General features: G+C 47.9%; 2 protein-coding genes across 2 annotated transcripts in view; both read left to right on the forward strand.

The window, feature by feature from the left end:
* The first annotated feature begins 621 nt into the window (after positions 1-621).
* C5H2orf72 (chromosome 5 C2orf72 homolog) lies at positions 622-7,904 on the forward strand. The gene is made up of 3 exons (XM_035133820.2): positions 622-1,332; positions 5,280-5,396; positions 6,508-7,904. The coding sequence occupies exons 1-3, from the start codon at positions 684-686 to the stop codon at positions 6,597-6,599; spliced, it is 858 nt and encodes a 285-aa protein (XP_034989711.1). The 5' UTR covers positions 622-683; the 3' UTR covers positions 6,600-7,904.
* A 4,696-nt stretch (positions 7,905-12,600) lies between these two features.
* PSMD1 (proteasome 26S subunit, non-ATPase 1) overlaps positions 12,601-19,838 on the forward strand; it is an 81,495-nt gene continuing 74,257 nt past the window's right edge. Inside the window, exons 1-6 of the mRNA XM_035133918.2 lie at positions 12,601-12,767; positions 15,363-15,406; positions 16,588-16,661; positions 16,905-17,074; positions 17,908-18,113; positions 18,952-19,095. Coding sequence (XP_034989809.1) covers positions 12,752-12,767; positions 15,363-15,406; positions 16,588-16,661; positions 16,905-17,074; positions 17,908-18,113; positions 18,952-19,095 — 654 coding nt within the window. The 5' untranslated portion in view covers positions 12,601-12,751. The remainder of the gene's footprint in view (positions 12,768-15,362; positions 15,407-16,587; positions 16,662-16,904; positions 17,075-17,907; positions 18,114-18,951; positions 19,096-19,838) is intronic.

The raw sequence follows: 19,838 nt of genomic DNA on the forward strand, positions 1-19,838 counted from the left end.
ACAGGTGAAACTCATAAAATTAGAATATCGTTGAAATGTGCATTTATTTCAGTAATGCAACTTATTATTTTTTATTTTTCTTTTAATTTTTACAAATGCTTTCATTTGGAAATTCCACAGTAATAAAACAAATAGCTACAATAATACAAAAATAAACACCGCTATTACATTTCATTAATTACATTCCATTTATAATTGACTCACCTAACCACAAATAATTACAATTACAACAAATAAAGGCTTGACATATCTTGCTTTGCATGTCATGCATCCATCTCATATACTGGCTTCACCTTTTAAGTTGCATTACTGAAATAGATGCACTTTTCGACGATATTCTAATTTTCCGAGTTTCACCTGTAACTATAGGATGGGGGGTGGGTGGGGCATGGGAGTTGAGATTCCTGCCTTGCAGGGGGCTGGACTAGATGATCCTGTTGGTTCCTCTTCCAACTCTACCTTTCTAGAGTTCTTTAAGGCAACTAAAGTGAATTCATAGCCGGTCGCAGCTTTCTCTTTCTCCTCCTCCGAGAGGCGGTTCCGGCGGCCGCTCCAGGCGACCCTTCCCGGCCGGGGGCTGAGCTTGCGGGCGGCGCCTCCGTCCAGCCGGTCCTCCTCGTCCTCGGGGAGGGAGGAGGAGTCCTCGGCCGGCGAGGAGGCGCGCTTGGCCGGCCTCTCTCTCCATGGATCCTCCGCTGCTGCTGCATCTGCGCGAGTTCCAGGCGCTGGTGGATCGCGCGGGCGGCCGGGGGCGGCTGCTGCTGGTGGGCGAGGCGCGCGAGGGCGACCCGGCGCCGCGGGCGCTGCTGGAGACCTTCGCCCGGGACCTCTTCGCCGAGCCGGAGCCGCGCAAGGAGCAGGAGGCGGAGGCGGCGGCGAGGGCGCAGCCGGATCCAGATCCTCCCGGAGGGGCGCGCAGGGTCCGCGTGCGCGTCGGCGGCAGAGGCTCGGCGGCGCGCTCGTGCCCGCCGTGCGCGCTGCTCTTCGTGCTCTTCCGCGAGGCATCGCTCGCGCCTTTGCCGCCGCCGCACGCGCGCCGGGAGCGGCTCCGCCTGCGCGAGATCCTCTGCGACGTGCGCAGCCAGCTGCCCTCGGCGGCGCTCCCGGGCGTGGTGGGCGTGGTGGTGCTGGGGAGCGGGGGGCCCCCCGGCGAAGGTGAGGGCGCCCGGCTGCAGCTCGACGCGCTGCTCCGGCAAGTCTTCCGACGGAGGCGCCCGGCAGAGCACGACACCCTGCAAGCCGCCCCCTACAGCCCCGGAGCCGGTCAGGGGGCTGCCGAAGCCCGCGCCGCCGCCTGCCGGGCGCTGAGAGCCGCCCTGAAGCTCCGAGCAGGTGAGCGCAAGGGGGGGGGAAGGGCAGGCATTATTTTGCATTTATATCCAGCTCTCTTTTGCACAGGTAGCTCCACCACGGTGGACGTGCCGGATTTGCCTATAAGCTAAACAAGCTATAGCTTTGTTGTTGTTGTTGTTGTTGTTGCTTAGTCTTGTCCGACTCTTCGTGACCCCATGGACCAATGCCTTGTCGTGGCGGAGGGGCTTGAATAACTCAGAGAAGCTATGAGCTATGCCATGCAGGGCCACCCAAGATGGACAGGTCATAGTGGAGAGTTTTGACTAAACGTGATCCACCTGGAGAAGGAACTGGCAAGCCACTCCAGTATCCCTGCCAAGAAAACTCCATGGACAAAGACAACAAGCTATAGCTTAGGGCCCCACAAAAAAATTAAAGGGAGAAATAACTGGATGTACATTTCCAAAATATAAGATAAAAAAACAATTTATTTGATAAAAATACATATTTTGTTATGTGCAAATGGCTTTAGATACCTATTAAAGGTAAAGGGACCCCTGACCATTAGGTCCAGTCGTGACCGACTCTGGGGTTGTGCGCTCATCTCGCTTTATTGGCCAAGGGAGCCGGCGTACAGCTTCCAGGTCACGTGGCCAGCATGACAAAGCCGCTTCTGGCGAACCAGAGCAGCGCACGGAAACGCCGTTTACCTTCCCGCTGTAGCGGTACCTATTTATCTACTTGCATTTTGACGTGCTTTCAAACTGCTAGGTTGGCAGGAGCTGGGACCAAGCAACGGGAGCTCACCCCATCGCAGGGATTTGAACCGCCGACCTTCTGATCAGCAAGCCCTAGGCTCTGTGGTTTAACCCACAGCGCCACCTGCGTCCCTATTAGATCCATACCTATTGGATCCATAAATTACCATATAGCATATATTCAATGCAAAAACAGTGGCAATTTGTTGTTGAAAAAGGACAGCTGGACGTATAAAGGGCCCCATTACCTTCAGTAGCTTAGGGCCTCATCAAAGCTAAATCTGGCCCTGACGGTGCCCCACGTGGTTTTGCCCCCCCCCTTTATTCCTCACAATAACCCTGTGAGGTAGGCAAGGGATGCCAACTTGAATTCAATGTTGGGGAGGGGGCGCTGGTAAGCCCTACTCTGCATAATCGTTCGCAAGACACACAATTTGAATGGCAATGCCCATCAACTTGGGTGTGTGTGTGACTGGACCCCTCTAATATTTTATTGGCGGGGGCCGAAGGGAATCGGCTCCTATCCTAGTAGGTTAGTCCAAGAGGTATTGAATGACTCCAGAGTCACCCTTAGCTGAGTGGGCATTTGAACCCTGGTCTCCCGTTTACTAATCTGGATCAACTCCATGCTGATTCATGGAATTGTAGAGGTGGAAGGGACCCCCCCAGGGTCATCTAGTCCAACCCCCTGCAATGCAGGAAGCAGCCCCTGCGTGGACTCGAACCACCAACCTGCTTAACAGCCAGAGACTCTGACCTGTTGCTGCAATTCATTTCTGTGTCACAGATTTAGGCTCTGCCGTTCTGTTTATATCCTACCCTTCTCACCAATCAATTGTGGGTATTGGATATTGTTCTCTTCCCCTCCCCTTGTTTCAGCCACACAACAACCCTGTGAGGTAGGTTAGGCTGAGAGAGAGAGCGTGGCTGGCACCCAAGGTCACCCAGTGAGCTTCCTGGCTGAATGGGGATTTGAACTCTGGTCTCCCAGGTCCTGGTCCAACGTTCCAGCTATTGCAACATACTTAAAATTCTTCGGATACCTCCGACTGTAATTCCATGCGTCAATATTAAGATGGTGGCACTTATCCACTGCCAGTGACTTTCTGTTTAAAACAAATAACTGCTTGGCTTGACTGCTGATAAAAATCATAATTAATAATTAATAATAATAATTAAAAGGGCTTACAGGTTTATTTCCTTCAGCGGCTTGCCACCCTCTCTCTTACGGCCTTGCCCCTGTGATTTTGGCAGTAGCTTGGCACTTAGAAGAGGAGGAGGTGTTTTTTTTTTTGTCCTGATGTGAAATTGGTGGCAGAAAAAAACAACAATAAGTTACGTTATCTGGTTGTGGTAGAAAGCAGAGGAGCGAGGCCAAGAAACAACCTTATTTGTTTTTAAAATGCAACATTTGATGGAAATGCCAGTTACCGGTACCTGGAAATGGGGTTTGGGGGAGAGAACTAGCATAAGAGCATTGGTTTGATCTAGCAGGAATATATCTATGGCCCATCAAGTCCAGCATCCTGCTCTCACAGCGACCAGCCAGGTGCCTGTGGGAAACTGGCAAGCGGGATTCGAACACAGGAGCCCTCTCCTTTCCTGATATTTCTAGCAACTGGGATTCAGAGGCATTGCTGCCTCTTGACTGCAGAGCACAGCCATCAAGAGACCTCTCCTTGCTTAATTCGTCTCATCCTCTTTTAAAGCCATCTTGGTTAGCTGCCTCCTGGGGCAGGGAGTTCCATAGATTAATTATGTATTGCATGAAGAAGGAATTGGCCTTAAGCTTCCACTTCTCAGGGCAGGTTTGCAGTTCCCTTGCTCCGCTAACTTTAGCCTTCCGGCCCCTCGAGCCACATCCTTGGCTGCCGAACTACTCTAATCCTCCAGGGCGGAGGCTGCTAATCTCCCAGGCTCTTAAAGGTGACTGTGGGGGTCATTCCAGGTTGCCTCTGGCTGCAGAGAGGAAAGGTATCTGTTTCTTTCCGCTGGACCCAAATCCCACGCCTCTATACTCATTTTCCCAGCGAGTTCAGTAGCACTGACATTGAAAACATGATAGGTGGCGGCTATGGCAGGCACCTGCCTGCCTCCCCCCCCCCCAGGTGATGTTTCTAGTCTTGCTTCCCTGTCCTGGGATTGTACACAGAGATACAGCTGGCAGCCTTTGCTTTGGGCCCTAGAAGAGGGCCCCCAAAATGATCAAGGGGCTGGGGCAACTCCCGTATGGAGAAAGGTTACAGCATTTAAGGAGGATGTTGACAAGCTGGAAGGTGTGCAGAGGAAGGCAAGCAAGATGATCAAGGGCCTGGGAAGCAAGCCTGATGAGGAACGGTTGAGGGAGCTGGGGATGTTTAGCCTGGGAAATAGGAGACTGAGAGGAGATAGGATCACCATCTTCAAATATCTAAAGGGCTGTCACATGGCAGAGGGAGGAAGCTTGTTGTCTCCTGCTCTGGAGGGCAGGACTCGAACCAGTGGCTTCGAGTTACAAGAAAGGAGATTCCGACTAAACCTCAGGAAAAACATCCTGACAGTGAGAGCTGATCGACAGGGGAATCATCTCCCTTGGGAGGTTGTGGACTCTCCTTCCTTGGAGGTTTTTAAGCAGAGGTTGGGTGGCCATCTGTCATGGATGCTTTAGCTGAGATTCCTGCATTGCAGGGGGTTGGACTAGATGATCCTCGAGGTCCCTTCCAACTCTACAGTTTTATGATTCTTTGATTTGGGGCTGTGGAGAGATAGCCACCAACCTGGATGGCTTTAAAGGATTATGCAACAGGACTTTTTGCAGGGAGGGAGCCAAAGTTGTTGAGCTTCTTTTAGGGCAGGGATCCCCAAACTTCGGCCCTCCAGATGTTTTGGACTACAATTCCCATCATCCCTGACCACTGGTCCTGTCAGCTAGGGATCATGGGAGTTGTAGGCCAAAACATGTGGAGGGCTGCAGTTTGGGGATGCCTGTTTTAGGGGCTCCTGCTTTCACCCTCCCCAGGGGCATCTGACTGGCCACTCTAAGAACAGGATGCTGGCCTAGATAAGCCACTCTCTTCACCCACCAGGACTCCTCTTGTGCTTCAGGAGACCTTAACTGCACCTGGGGGTCCTGGAGTGTTATTCCAGATTTGGTAAAGCAGATCTGCCTGAGCCAGATTATCTAATCTGCTGGGAGGTTTGCACTTTGTACATCTGGCCTGACCTCTTGCTCTCTTCTTCATTCCAAAGAAGGGGCAGAAGCCAAGAAGCAGAGGATCCCAGCCTTCCTGCAGTGCATCCCCTGGGCTCGAAGGAGTCGGCGGAAGGAGGGGCATCCGGACGCAGCCCCCAGCAACTTCAGCGAAGGTCAGGTCTACTTGAGGGCTCTGTGGTGCAGTAGGGTAGGCAGCTCTCGGGATCGGCCGAGCTGACCCGCTGCAACTTTTGTTACACGGGTGTCATCCCATGTGGAGTCCAGAATTAAGATTCCTGATTTTGGTTTGAAAGTCTGTAAAGTTCCTAGCCCCCATGGTGTCTGGGACCAATTTAGGTGCTGGTGCTGAGGTTTAAGAAGGATACCTGCAAACAGGAATGTGTACAGAGAGTTTGTGGGGGTGGGGAGAGCTTGCCAGCAGGTCTGTCTTAAACATATCCGGCGCTGTGGTGCAAAGATCCCTCCGGCGCCCCCCCCCCAGCAACTCCAAAACGAGGGAGGGTGTGTGGGAAATGTCCTCTGCCTCCCCTACCGCCCCGATCCCCAGTGTGGTGGCGGCGATCAAGCAGGGAAATGTGCTGGCGGACATGCTCTCTGGCGTCGGGGCACCAAAGAAGGCAGCCCAGGAAGGCTGTGCGCCGCCTTTCGCCATGTAGCAGGAGGAGGACAGTGACCAGGAGCAGGGCCGTCTTTAGCAGATGCAGAGGCTTGGGAGGGAAGCTTGGCGCAGCTTCCATCCTAAGCCTCTGTGGGGATCGTTCTCCACCTGTGGAGGCTTGGGAAGGAAGCTGCACGCCCGGCAGCCATATAGTTGGTGGGGCGCAGCTGGAGGGCGTGCAAGGAAAGGGGAGGCTTCTGGCAAAGCCGCACAGCTCCCCCCACTCGCTAGGGCGCCCCTGAGAGGCCGGTGTCCTGGCTCAACGCACCACTGACACCAATGGTAAAGACGGCTCTGCTTGCCAGACAAATTTAGGGGATGCACGGAGGGAGGACATTCTGCTGATGAAACCATAGTGGTACACTCCCTTTGTACCCCGCCTGTGCAAATCTGCGTCTTGCTACTTTCTGTGTTCAGTCACCATTCAAGGTAAAGAGTGCAGAGAATTGCAACCTACATTTGTCAAATAGCCTAAAATATTTTTGGTGCCAAGTTAAAATCCTCTCCCTTTCAGTTCCTTGGCTTCGTTTTGACTGGAAACCATGGTGGTTTTCCCTTTGTAACTGAGACGCTCTAAATGGGTTTTCCTTTCCCCCCCAACGTAGATGCCTTGCAAGACCCGGAAGAAGGTGTGTCTTTGACCAACATGGAGCCCAACGGGAACTGCGAAGAGGCCTGTGGAGCCGTAGCCACTTAAGAAGTCCTGGAGGAACCTTCTCTTTGCTGCTATATCGGACTGAAGGAGCTGCCCTTTATTTGCCTTGTAGGAAAAGCATCAAGCACACTCTTTGTGGGGGGGAGGGAGCATGGTGTTGGCTCTTTTAAAGGAGCTACGTCGCCTTTGTTTGATCCCAATAAACTTTGTAGCAGAAGCCCAGAAGCAGCTTTGCTTGGCCTCAGCCAAGTGAAGATGGGGGACCTCCTCAGCCTGAAGAATTACATGGGAACTACATCAAATCCTTGAGGTTCCCACTCAAAAGGCTGTGTCATTTTCATGGAAAGTAGCAGACATTGTCCTCTAGTCAGTGAGCATATTGCTATTACCGACTGTGGCTTCTCATTTATTGGGTAATTGTTTTAATTGCCTTATTAGGGAAATAACTGCCTTCAAATGTGAAATGTATGGTGAGGAAGTATTTATGGGCTGAGAATTTATTATGCTTGGGAGGAAAAAGAGGAACGACTCTGGTGCTGCTTTTTTTTAAAAAGCCAAAAAACCTCTCCCTGATTTCCAGCTTGAACTGTGTTTGCCATCGCAAAGAGGATGGGACAAGATTCTCAGTGGAATATGTAGAAATCTGGGCAGGTGTTGCTTGCCTCTTCTCTGTGGTTGTGAGAACAGTTGTAATGTATTCTGGATCTAGTACTGTTAGAGTCCAAAGTACATTTGCATTAAACGGAGCCCAACGTATATATTTTGCATCTGCTCTCATCCTAGGAGAGCGTTCCTAGAAGTGTTCCTTTTTGGGTCTGTCCTCCTGTTCTCTTGTCCTACAGTTGTCCTACAATTCTCCTAAACCATGGTGTTTCTAGGGACTGGCCTGCAGGGGCAGGAAATAGTAGTAGAGTTTAGGCAAAAAAACCCCCCAATGTTCACAAGAATGTGATGGAGCCCCCAAAATCTGGCACCCATGAAATGCCCGAGAATCTTGTTTCTACTGGAAGAAAATAGTTGCCCTCTTCTGCACAAAGCAGTTCCATTAGAAAGCTTTGCTGGGCTTTGTTTTGCACTGGAAACATTGACTGTCTTTAGAAAGGCCTTGTTGCTGCAGGCTTCTGTAACTGGTGCCTTTTCCGATGTGTGGGGTCCAGAGCTAATTGGTAAAAGCACAGCACAGGAGGCGAGAGGAAATAATCAATTATTTTTGCCAATGAAGCTGCTTGACGTGCTTTACTTGCGACCGTTATTCCAGAAGGCAGTGCTTCTTCTCCTGGCCTAACATTTCAAAATACTCTATTCACTGTGAACTGTTTGTACTATAGACATGTGGGTGGTTTTTTTTTTTAAAAAAGTAAGCTTGTGAATAGTCCATAATGTAAAATTGCAACAGCAGCAAGACACACTAAAATTCCAAACAGTTTGACTAATGTTACTGTTTCTGTTTCGCCTTAGTTGCTATTTTGTCTCTCTAGGTTCTCTATAAAACTCTGATGGGGCTGGAGATTATATCGATTTATGTTCATTAACCTGTAAAGGGGGGGGGGCTTTCTGGAAAATTTAGAATTGACAAAACTTTCAGGGGAAGCTTCCTTGTGCAACTTTGGCTTAATGCATTAGCACATTTTCAGTTTGTATTGGAACGTTTTCCCCGATGCCCTAGACTAGAGAGTGACCTAATTTAGCGTGTTTGGGCTCCTTGTATTTCGTAAACATAGCTGAAAGCTTTGAAACCACCAAGCTTGCCTAATACTAGATGTATTTTCAGCTGGCATCTATTCATTGCTGCTAATGAACTTCACAAAATCGGGAGCGGAAAAACTCTGCAGAAAAGTAAAGCTTTGGAAATTCCTTTGCAACCGACATCACCCGTGCTAACCATTTTTAAACTAATGGTGAAAGCAGAACAGAGTTATTTCTCTGACCTCCTTTAGAGACTTCTGAGGGGAGAGAAACATCACAAAATTTGCAATAGGATTGCTGCTACTTGTTGGCCAGGTCAAAGGTGTTGTACCCTCTGCCTTACAAGTTCCATGAAGGCATGGAAGACTAGGAGACACTGATGGGCTGTTGTGCATAGCTGCTGGCTTTGTTGGGCCTTTTCATTTGCAAAGCATGCCTTGGGATAGCCTGCTCGAATCTGCAGCCTTCCAGATTTTTTGGACTACAACTGCTTGTTTTGTCTGCTGTTAGAAGAATCATAGAATCATAGAGTTGGAAGAGACCACAAGGGCCAGCCAGTCCAACCCCCTGCCAAGCAGGAAACACCATCAAAGCATTCTTGACATATGCCTGTCAAGCCTCTGCTTAAAGACCTCCAAAGAAGGAGACTCCACCACACTCCTTGGCAGCAAATTCCACTGCCGAACAGCTCTTACTGTCACGAAGTTCTTCCTAATGTTTAGGTAGAATCTTCTTTCTTGAAGTTTGAATCCATTGCTCCGTGTCCACTTCTCTGGAGCAGCAGAAAACAATCTCCCTCCTCCATATGACATCCTTTCATATATTTGAACATGGCTATCATATCACCCCTTAACCTTCTCTTCTCCAGGCTAAACATACCCAGCTCCCTAAGCCGTTCCTCATAAGGCCTTTGACCATTTTGGTTGCCCTCTTCTGGACACGTTCCAGCTTGTCAGTATCCTTCTTGAACTGTAGTGCCCAGAACTGGACACAGTACTCCAGGTGAGGTCTGACCAGAGCAGAATACAGTGGTACTATTACTTCCCTTGATCTAGATGCTATACTCCTATTGATGCAGCCCAGAATTGCATTGGCTTTTTTAGCTGCTGCATCACATTTTTTAGCTGCTGTTCTTAGGCTGTCCATTTTAAATTGCTAATTTTCGGTTTCAATGTATTATGTCAGGGGTTGGCAACCTAAGCGTGGCCCATGGGGTCGTTTAACCGGCCCATGGATCCCCGCCGCCCTCTCAGTCGGCTCCCGTGCGTCACGCTAAACCAGCACGGAGAAGAGCGGGGACTGCCTTCCACAACACTGGCCAGCTTCCCATTGGCTGCAGGAAGCTTCTACAGCCAATGGGAAGCTGTGCATGCCTCCTCCGCGCCAGAAGGAGCGCTGAAAATAGCGTTTGCGCATGCACACTCTGGTTCACCGTGGCGTCTGTGGGACCGTGAACCGGCCCAAGCCACAAAAACTTTGCCGGCCCCTGTATTATGTGCTATCCTGGGACCCCCAGGGTGAACAGCGGACTACAAATACTCCTGAATACTTACCTTCACGTTGGCTGTGGTTGATGGGGGTTGTAGTTCAAAATATCTGGAAGTCCCCAGGCTGGAATATCTCCCAGTCCTGCAGTGAACAGCAGCATGATTCAGGAAAGGGAGGAGTCAGGATTTTGAGACACCCTCTTCTGCCCCTGAATTGCAGGTCTGTCCCTTTGGTTTCCTCTGTACCTCAGTTGTCTTTGATGTGCTGAAATAGGATACCATTTGCCTACCTCAAGAGGAGGGTAAATACGGTAGCACAAGTAGGACAGTGCAAGTTGAAATGAGGGAATGTGCAAGGGTGAGGTGGATTAAGGAGGACCTCAGTCCAGAAAGCTCTCCAATGCATACCAGAGGAATTGAATTTGAACACTGGCCCCTCTTATAGCAGGGTTTGTTTGTTTTTTTACATTGTTCCTGCACAGCTCAATAGGTCTAGATGCTGAGTGTGCCTGTATGTGTAAGGATTTCGCCATCACAGCTGAATTTAGCAGGACTCCAACTGCCATGCAAACGGATATAGAACAAGGCTGCCATGCTCTGCAGTGTGTGCTCCCACCCACTACCTCCCCACTAACAGAATTCCTGTTTGTATTACTAGTTGCACGAAGCGTGTGCACACACAGGAACCAACCAGACAAGACTTCTGCTTGCTTTCTGTAGTGAGGGAAAACCAGCCCTGCTTTATTTCTGCTTGTCCTTGCAGGTGTCAAAGGCACAGGAGCCCTGCCAACAAAAAAATATGGCAACCACACAACTCGCTCGTTGGAAAGGGCTGCTGCTGCTATGCTTCATAATGTAACCGAAATGCCATCAAACTCAAGTGTCCATTCCAAAGGTTTAATCTGCCTGTACGAAAAGAGTCGTGCCATTTTTATTTTTGTCAAACCCCAAAACTGAAGTGTATTATAAAGCAGATGAAAGCAACTAATGTTTTAGTTGCACTAACCATGAATTAAGTTGTTCCAACCATTAATCCGCTGAATAAAATTCACAATGGCTACAGATTCTTGTAGCTATTGATCCCTATGGAGACGCTGACTCAAACTTCCTGCAAATCAGGAGTGAGCTCATCGACAAAGTCCTGGTGCGCGCGCGCGCACACACACACACACACACTCTTACTGCCATCAGTTGTGCTGCTTGATCCTGCTGAGGAATTCCACTTTGTGTGTCTCAGCCAGTGGGTTTGGCACACAAAGGTTTATGCCAGAATAAATTTGCATGTTCCAAATGTAAATAGGTTTGAGTGCTAGAAGTATTTAATTCTGATATGCTAGTTATTCATGCTAGGCAAGGAGCACCGTGTTCTTTAAAGGATTTTGAACAGTGAGTGGGAAAGCATGAATTGCACGATAAGACAAAAGAATGTGGATTAAGGGAAGAAAGGCAGGGACTCCTTCTATGGCTACATTCAGACCACACATTTAAAGCACTATGATACCACTTCTGTAGCTTCTCCCAAAGATTCCTGGGAGCTGTTGTTTGTTAAGGGTGCTGAGAATTGTGAGGAGACTCGTCTTTCCTTCACAAGTTACAATTCTTAGTTTTCTGGGAAGAGGGATTGTTAAACTACTCTGAAACTGTAGCTCTGTGAAGGAAATAGGGGCCTCCTAGCAACTCTCAGCATGTTTAACAAACTACAACTCTCAGATTTTTTTTGAGGCAAGTCATGGTTGTTTAAAGTATCATAGTGCTTCAGGTTGGCTGTATGACTGTTCTCCTGCCTCCCACTCCCTCCCCCCTTTTTTAATAATGTGATGATGGCAATAGGTTTCTCTGTTTTGTTTTGGTTTGTCATTGCAGCCAGAGTATTATGTAACATTTAACTTGGTGTGTGGGTTTTATATGCTGGAATAATTGATGTAATAACATTTTTTGATATCTTTAATCCTGTCTCCTGGAAGCTCATTATTTCATTGATATTGATCCAGTTTATTAAAGCATATCTTGACCATGTTTTGTATAAGGCAGTTTACAGAATAAAGGTTATATGCACATCTCCCCCCCCCCCCCAAAAAAAACCCCAACCCTAATAGTGCTGCAAGGATAAAATGGGGAGGTGGTGTTTACTATCTCGAGCTCCTTGGAGGAGAAGATACACTATAAATGCAATAAATGAACGCCATGCCATGCGCATCGACAAACAATATACAGGGTAGTGATATACTGGCACACTACAAAGTCATACAAAAATATATTGCCCAAGGCAACTACTCCAGAGTAAGGAGTGATTTGTTTGTCCACACTCCTGACTCCTTTACCTTTAATTTTTGTATGATTTTGCAATGCACATCAGGCGAGAAAGCGAGTTCTATCCTTGAGGGGCCACCACTGACAAAGCCCTGCAACACACTGCAGCCCCTCGAGTGCTGATCCAGGGCGGCTGCCCTACCAGCCATGCTCTAGGGTCCACTGCAGGCGAGGGGGCACCCAAAGGCCCCGACCGGGTCACGTGGGCATGACCCTCTGACTTTCAGTTCTGAGCAGCAGGACAGGCAGGTACTGTACTGTTCTGTATAAGAAAAGAGGGGTCCTTGGGGAGACGCTTGGGTGTCTGCCGCTGCCTGACTTGCCACAACGCCCCGATTCTCGCGGTTGCCTTTCCCCTCTTTCTCCATTGCCCTCGGGAGGATTTCCCCGCCACCCGTTCCACAGGCCTCGCCGCCGCCTTTTCCTCCTGAAACAGGCATTCCGCGCGGGCAGCCCGTCCGTCCGCGGGTTGCCGAGGAGAGCGGGGCCTTCGAAGCCCGGTAGGGCGTGGCAAGAGTCCCGCGGGCTCGCTATTATCACGTCACTTCCGGGGCGGCTCGAAGACGCGACGGAAGCGGCGAACGAGCTTGGTCACGGGCTAGCAGGACAGGCAGCGCCGGTCTCGGAAGATCTTCCCCCTCACCCCGCGCCCTTTTACCCGCCGTTTCCCGGTTCCTTCAGCGGAGACGCCGGCGGGGGACACCTGACACCATGATCACCTCGGCCGGTGAGAGAGCGCCGGGAGGAAACAAGACACCCCCCCCCACTTCGGCCGCTTCTTTTCAGCTGAGTCAGGCAGGGCCCGAAGCCGCTTCCCGGGAGCCCCCGGCCCAGCCCGGGGGTCCACTGCCCGGCTCCTTGTCCCGCTCCTCTTCCTCTTGCCCGGCAGGTCCTTCGCTGCCCTTAGAAACCCAGAAGCGCAGACTCGGAAGGGACCCCCAGAGGTCATCTAGCCTGACACCCTGACACGCAGGCGTCTCTGTTCGGAGCGGCCTGTCCCCCTCTGCCTCGCCCCCTTCCTGTCATGACTTGTCGCTTGTGGGCATATCGTGAAGCTGAGCGTCGGGAGCTTCAGACCGGGGGGAAGTTCCTGCTCCTACGCAGCGCTTAGTCGACCGGGGGGACTCACCCCCGCAGGAAGGAGGCGGCGGCGGCCAGCGATTCACGCGGGAAGAGAGAGAGCTGTCCATGGCTGATGGGCTGGATGGCTATGCTCTGCCTGCGCAGACAAAAGCAGAAACGGTGGAAACCGCAGGAGAGGAGAGTTGCTATTTTGCTCAGGCCCTGCTTGCGGGTTTCCCACATTGGGCATCTGGTAGGCCACTGTGAGAGCCGGACGCTGGACTGAATGGGCCATGGGCCTGATCCTGCAGCAGGGCTCTTCCAATGTGGATATCTGTTGTGCCAGGGTCACTGCTCCTGTTCTTTTATTGGGGTGTGAATGTTGGGTGCCTTACAAAATATTTTTTTTTAAGCAACAACACAAATCGGGCATGTTGACACACGTGGTAGGCTTATTCAGGTGCTTCAGGACCCTGGAAGTTAAAACGTCTTTGAGTTCTAGGCTACGCACTAGGTGGTAATATGTGTAGTTAAGACTCCAATGGGTGCCTCTGGGCAAAACAGCTGTTGGGAAGGAAGCAATGTGAGGCAGTGGTTGGCATGTCAGGCTAGACTGCGGGAGACCCGTATTTAAAATGGCTCAGCCACGAAGTGCATTGGGTGATGCTTGGTTGCTATCACTCAGCTCAGCCTACCTCGTAGGGTGGTTGTGAGGATAAAATGGGTGAGGTCAGGACTGTGTGCACAGTTTGAACTTCTTAAAGGAAAGGTAATGCATATAGTAAATGGGAGGCAATATACGGCGGAGAAGCGAGAGAGGGGCGAGGGTGCTTAATTTTCACACTGTAAATTTCCAGAGGTGAGTGGGGGGTCCAAATACAAGAGTTAGTATGTGTTCTGTAGTTGTGGGTAGGTGGTTACAGGACCGTTGTGTCTTGACTGTGTATGTGCATGTAGACATGCATGTGGACATAAAACAGGTCTTGCAGATGTCAAAATGCCTCTGTTTTCAACTGTGAAAAGTTCTAAGGAATGGTTTTATATGGAGAGGGATGTGGGGAAAGAGACATTTCTGAAAAAGAAGTGTAGAATTGGACATGAGGCAGCTTGTCTCACACTTGTTAAATGTTACCCATGACTGGAGTAGTGTCTGTCTGTAGCCAGGCACTGAATGTGTTCAGAAAGACCCCTAGAGATGGGTATAGTGGAATGTAGAGGCACTGGCCCTCTTGTTTTGATGCTTACCCTTATTTTTTTAATTGTCTCTGGGGATTGGAGGAAAGGGGTAATTAATTGTTAAAGGGGTTTTTTGTTTGTTTGTTTTTCTAAGAAAATCTCTATAGATGATGAATCACAGAGGAACAGTGGATGCGGTGAGGTGGCCATCAATTTCTGCTTTGCCATGCATTTTCATATCCTACTATCCAATTTTTCTCTGCTGCTCTCTGAGGCAACACTTAAAACTTTTAAGTGGTCAGAACCCGACTTATTTTTGACTATATTTTTTATGTGCATTGTGGAATATGCAGTAAGGCTCTGGAAAAAAAGGAAGAGGGGTTTGCATTTAACCTTATTTGCTTCCCTCTTTTGTTATTGATTTTACTGTATTTATTTGGAGCCATACAGTGAATGACTGCCAAACAGGTTTTCAGACTTCACCCATAGAACTTTCTAGCCCTCCTGTTCATAGGCCCTGATGCTAGCTGCTTGTGTCGGAAGGAAAATGCAAAATATGCAAGTTTTGTACAGCTGTTTTGCTTGGTTGCAATTCTTTCTTGCCACAGGGAGGAGCTATTTACAACACTTTACCAATACAGTAGTTGAAATGTCTTTAGTCATTCATGTTGCCTGTGAGAAGCAGCCCCACATACCGGTAGCAGCCTCAAGGCTCTTGCTTACTTTCCACATTGGGAAATTATTGTTGCAAGATGGCAATAAATAGAAGTGGATGGCAATAAATAGAAGTGGAAATATAGCCCCCCCCCCCGGCCAGGTTGTCTCTTACGCAAGTGCCATTGAAATGTCCTCTTTGACACCCTAAAACTAGGTTTAGTGTGGCTTACTCTTATTTAAATGTGCATAGGATTACAGTCTTAAGTCTAGTGCGCTTTAAGCAGGAGTAGTTTTTAAGACACAAATGCCCTTAATTATTAAAAGGTGAAGCTAATTGTGTTTACCAAAATGGGTTGTATGATGTAGACTCTGCTGTGACAGTTCTGCACTGATTTCTGTGATGACTAACATGACCTTTCTTTTGTAGCTGGAATTATTTCGCTGCTTGATGAGGAAGAGCCAGAACTTAAGGTAAGTGTGTAATGTTTTGTTTTTACACACTTGTTCATACAGGTATCTGGGTCAAGGATTATCCTTTTAACTGTTTTTCAGGAAAAGCAACTGAGAAAGTGTTAGGTAAGAGTCATTTTTGCATCCCTTCCATTCTGATAGTAGAACAGAGAATGGGAGAAGCACATACAGTCGTACCTTGGATCCCGAATGCCTTGGTACTCAGACATTTTGGCTTCTGAACGCTGCAAATCTGGAAGTGAGTGTTCCACTTTGTAAATGTCCAACAGGGCTTCTGTGGCTTATGATTGGCTGCAGGAGCTTCCTACAGCCAATCAGAAGCTGCGATTTGGTTTTCAGACGTTTTGGAAGTTGAATGGACTTCCGGAATGGATTCCATTCAACTTCCAAGGTACGACTGTAGTTGAAACTTGGCATATAATTGGTGAGTAGCTGGTCATTAAGGTTGACATAGTTCTTAAAAGTCTGTGTTTTTAAAGTTAATGTCTGAAGCAGCCATTAGTATCCTCATTGTCAGGTTCCAAGCAGCACTGTCAATTTAGATTATATGCAGTACACTGCCATTCTGTTAAACATTGCAATGATTTAGTTGACAGCTCAGCCATTCTTACAGCATGCAGCTTATAACATGGTTAGCCAAAACATAATGATGTCAGGAAATACAACCCTCACTCAAGAAGAAACAGATTTTGGTGGATTCCAGTGATGTTTGGCCTGTGTTAGGTATTTTTAGGTTTTAAGTAAAACCCCAGTCTGAGAAGAAAGCAGGGCTGACCCTTGTCCATGGTGAGCAAGCCTGTCTAAGTAAAAGGAAAGTAGTCATAGCTTTATACTCTCTACTTACTCAGCCACACTGAGTTCACTATTTGGGAGAAGGTAGCTTGGCACTCTGCCTTTTAAGTCTGATGAAGACATGCAAAAGTGGCCTGGAAATAGTCAAATAATTCACTGCCATCTGCCTGCATTCCTTTAGTGGGGCCAACTTATCACTGTGCACAGAAGTTAGTTTCTGCATCCTTCTAGACAGATATTACAGAGTAAGCTGGTAAATGTAAGAGTCATTTTGGGAAACTATGTGGTAGAGATGGTGATACTTTTAAGACTTATCTATGTAACACAACTCTGCACTCCTGGGATTCTGGGGGGCAGAGCTCTAATAATTTAATTCTCGGTTTTCACAGGAATTTGCTCTTCAGAAACTGAATGCTGTTGTCAATGACTTCTGGGCAGAGATCTCTGAGTCAGTGGACAAAATGTAAGAAACAAATTTCTGGTATTAGGGTGGTTTTTCTGTCCAGAGCACAAGGATGAAATGCACCTGCCTTGTCTTTTGGTTAACAGAGGGAAAAAATAGATTTTACATTCCATAAGCTGAATTTCTTGGTTCAGGAATTGCATATCCATCATCCACAGGACGTTAGTTGAAATGTGAAATTTGGTTTTTGTTTAAAGGAGTCAGTCATGGCAGCTGATGGTTTCTCCCTTGCTTTTGCTATAGTGAAATCCTGTATGAAGATGTTGGCTTCCGGAGTCGTGAATTTGCTGCTCTGGTGGCTTCAAAGGTGTTTTATCACCTGGGAGCCTTTGAAGAATCACTGAACTATGCCCTGGGAGCAGGCAACCTCTTCAATGTCAATGACAATTCAGAATATGTGGAGACGATCATTGGTAAGTCTGGGCTCTGAATCGGAAAACATTCTAGCTGACTACCCTGGTTTAGCAAAGTGCTAAACGGAGTATACAAATTTGGCAAAGTTCTGGTTTCCAGGATTTGAAAGAGAAGTGCTTGCTTTGTTGTTGTTGTTGTTGTTGTTGTTTAGTCATTTAGTCATGTCTGACTCTTCGTGACCCATGGACCAGAGCACGGCAGGCACTCCTGTCTTCCACTGCCTCCCGCAGTTTGGTCAGACTCGTGTTTGCTTTATTTAAATGTAAATTTGCTTAATGTGGTGAAACAAACTTGCAGTTTTTACTTGGAATCCAGTTTTAGATTTTATGTCAGTTGGTACAAGGGGCAGAATATTGTCAGCAACGGACTCTTTGCATGAAGAGTGGAAGGAATGTCTGCATATAGCAGAACAGTGTTCTGAAGAGCATGAGATGTTCAAAGGTAGCTATGCAGGAAAGAGCAGTGGCACTTTATTCTACAAATAATCTTGCAAGATGAGAAATTTTGTTTTTAATAATGAAAGCTGAGATTGCACAGAATACAACTTTTGGACCCAGTACAAAGAAGTACACGCAGAATCTTGCATGGGATGAAACCATCAATGCTTAGCAAAGGCTTATTGGTTTTTTTCCCTTCAAATCAGAGGACAATAAATGTCTTAGTCCTACAATGCTGCTAGGTTAATAAATGATTTTGTGTTGAAAGTTTCTTTGCTTTGAATTGAACCTGTAACTTGACAGGTATTTGTACTTCATCCTGAGGATATATTGACATTGTGGCACTGGGCCAGTTGGAGAAGCTTAACATGGCGCATGTGTGTTTCTTTTCCCAGCCAAGTGCATTGACCATTACACCAAACAATGTGTGGAAAATGCCGACCTGGCCGAGGGAGCAAAGAAGGCAGTGGATCCGCGTCTGGAAGGGATTGTCAACAAGATGTTCCAGCGCTGTTTAGATGATCACAAATACAAGCAAGCCATTGGGATTGCTTTGGAGACACGCAGGCTGGATGTCTTTGAGAAAACCATTTTGGAATCGGTGGGTGAAAGCACAGAACGTTATGTTTGACACAGGCACGCCCTAAAACAGAAATCCTGTGCATACTTTCCATTGCACCCCTTGCCTAGCTTCAAGGCCCTCTGAAGCCCATCATAACTGTCCCATTTGCAGTTCAGACTTGGTGCTGGATGTCCCAGGATGCTCTTGCACCTGGGACTGAAAAGGCCACCCATTGCTGAGGTGGTCATCTCCAGCTTTCCCCTTTGACTCCTAGAGAACAGACTGAGCCTTGCTTTAGCACTGTATGGTGCAAGAGGTCCTAACCTCAGTCTTCATCTCTAGCTTGAAGCTGGCAAACAAGTCAGAGATTTTTTCCGTAGTTGTGTTGTGTCCTTCAAAACTCAAAAAACAACTGTGTTGCACAATTCTTGTCTCTTCTCCAAATCCAAGCTAGAGTAAAAGGTGGTGCTGCTCTTGTCAGTGTCACCAAAGTTTGGGGAAACACTCGCCATAGCAAAAGTAGCAAATGGATTGTGCCAATTAGAAATTAAGAGTGGATAAGGTCACATAGCAGCCTTTTAGCTGAAATGAGACTTCTTGGCTCATGGTCTTGGGCACTATGCTGCACCAGTTCTCAAAACGTTGCCTCTCTGTATGTAGGCATTTCAGCAATGAGATATAGAATAAGGTACACTTTCCAGTAATTTGGATTGTGTTCATGTTTTGCACTCAGTATTACTGAATCCAGTTTGGTGAGACTTGCTTGGGTTGATTAGCCAGATCCCTCCAAGAAGATAAGAGGTAGACCTGTTGGACATGGGTAAAAAAAATTACAATTGTGAAAAACATTTTACAGCAATATTTTCTTTCATGGCAGAATGATGTTCCTGGAATGCTGGCGTACAGCTTAAAACTCTGCATGTCTTTGATGCAGAATAAGCAATTCCGCAACCAGGTACTGAGAGTTCTGGTTAAAATCTACATGAACCTAGAAAAACCTGACTTCATCAATGTGTGCCAGGTAATGTGCTATGTTTGTACATCTGGCTACAGACCACATGCTAGTTTGCCTTGGGAGCAGGGGAAGAGGAGGGTATCTGAGTAATAGTATCTGCCAGACGGTGGCATGCGTACTTCACCCTTTGGAAAAAGAGAGGGCTGTGTGTGTACGTAAAAATGTCAGATGCAAATCATCCAAGAAAATTGTGGTTTGCTAACTCAAATTAACTGGGATACATGCTGGGACCTGCTTGCTAAAATTCTTCCATGTGCTTCTACCCCCTTGGCCTGTGGTTCAAGAGAAACTCGCAACAACTGATGTAGCTTGGCTCAGCTGAAGCACCCACTATGTTGAGTGCTTTAAAAACACATCAGCTGTTTTGATGTGTTTTGACAACTTGTTTTGGTTGTGAAACTTTTTTTTCCTTTTGGTTGTTAATGCTCTTAACAGATTAGTGCTTGAAAGAAGCCAGAGTGGGATAGTGAAAAGGGTTGGGGTGGAATTAGTGAAGTCACTGCATGAGTGGAATGGCTTTCGCCTCTGCCACGAAACTGGAGGATTGGGGGAACTCAGAGCAGATTTGGGAGGGTTCAGGGAAGATATGGAAGAAGAGAATCTCAGGGGAGTTCCGTTGGGTGGTAGGAACAACTTCAACCCTCGGACTCTACATTTTTGCTCAGCCACAAAGCTGAGAGGGTGGAACAAAACTACTTATTAACTCTGTGTAGCCTGCCTCAGAGTTGTGAAGGTGTACAAAGGGGAAG

Source organism: Zootoca vivipara, chromosome 5 (assembly GCF_963506605.1).
Source record: "Zootoca vivipara chromosome 5, rZooViv1.1, whole genome shotgun sequence".
NCBI lineage: Eukaryota > Metazoa > Chordata > Lepidosauria > Squamata > Lacertidae > Zootoca > Zootoca vivipara.